Source organism: Mustela nigripes, unplaced genomic scaffold (assembly GCF_022355385.1).
Source record: "Mustela nigripes isolate SB6536 unplaced genomic scaffold, MUSNIG.SB6536 HiC_scaffold_8920, whole genome shotgun sequence".
Classification (NCBI taxonomy): Eukaryota; Metazoa; Chordata; class Mammalia; order Carnivora; family Mustelidae; genus Mustela; species Mustela nigripes.
This window is the reverse complement of record NW_026748326.1, coordinates 864-1938: the sequence shown is the minus strand read 5'-3', so window position 1 is coordinate 1938 and position 1075 is coordinate 864. Positions and strand designations below refer to the sequence as shown.

The 1075-nt window shown below is 40.1% G+C and overlaps 1 protein-coding gene across 1 annotated transcript; it reads left to right on the top strand.

Moving 5' to 3' along the window:
• Positions 1-3: 3 nt before the first annotated feature.
• Positions 4-555, top strand: LOC132009238 (olfactory receptor 6C74-like; the record flags this gene model as incomplete). Its single annotated transcript, XM_059387541.1, has 1 exon — positions 4-555. A coding segment is annotated over one exon (552 nt), but the record flags the coding sequence as incomplete, so codon positions are not given.
• Between the last annotated feature and the right edge of the window lie 520 nt (positions 556-1075).

The following is a 1075-nucleotide window of genomic DNA, read 5'->3' as shown; positions in this document are numbered from 1 at the left end:
ACCATCATGAACCCGAAGACTTGCTTCCTCCTGGTCACTGCCTGCTTGGCTTTGTCCTTCCCTCTCATCGCTGGGCTAGTAGTGAAGGTTTCCCAGTTGTCCTTCTGTGGCCCCCATGTCATCCCCCACTTTTTCTGTGACCTTGGCCCCCTGATTCATCTCTCCTGTTCTGACACCAGACCTACTGAAATGTTGACCTTAGTCCTCGCTTTGTTTGTCCTTATAACATCTCTTATCATAACCACCATTGCATACAGCAACATAGTAGTCACAGTCCTGCGACTCCCATCAGCCAAGGAGAAACAGAAAGCTTTCTCCACCTGCTCCTCTCACCTCATGGTTCTCTTTCTGATGTATGGCAGCTGTGTGTTTATATATGTGAAACCAAAGCAAACGAACAGGCTGGACTCCAATAGGGAGGCTGCCCTTGTGAACACAGTGGTGACCCCACTGCTCAACCCTGTCATCTACACTCTGCGGAACAAGCAGGTCCATCGGGCTCTGAGGGAGGCTCTATTGAGGTTGAGGTTACAGAAACAGAGCTTTGGAGGGTAAGTGGATCTTCTTGGTCTTCTAGTTCAATTTCCCACAATTGAAGAAATATTTTCTATAGAATTCTACATATTAGGATCTACAGGATCAGGATTCTACAGGATCAGGTAATCCTGCTTATGCTAATTTTCATCTGGCTGGTACAATATTACTTTATAATACAATACTTTTCACTATCTGAAAATTCCTCTTAGTTCTTTATATCATGCTGAAATACATCTTCCTTGATTTTTCTACTCAGTGGTCTTTCATTTCAGTTCATACAACATTTATGGAGAGCCCAGTATACATAAATCACATAATACAAAGTCTTTAGGAATAAAAAAGTTGTCAATCTGATAATAATGATTACTATTCATGGTACATGCTCATGCTTGAGTTTTCTGATACTAAGAAAGGATAGAAACCATTACCATTTTATGTATTCAGGGTTTGAAATTTTAGAAGCAAATTGTTCTGAAATTACATAAAGTCATAATATTATAGCCTAATTAAAATTAATGGTATTTCATTAATTGGATCT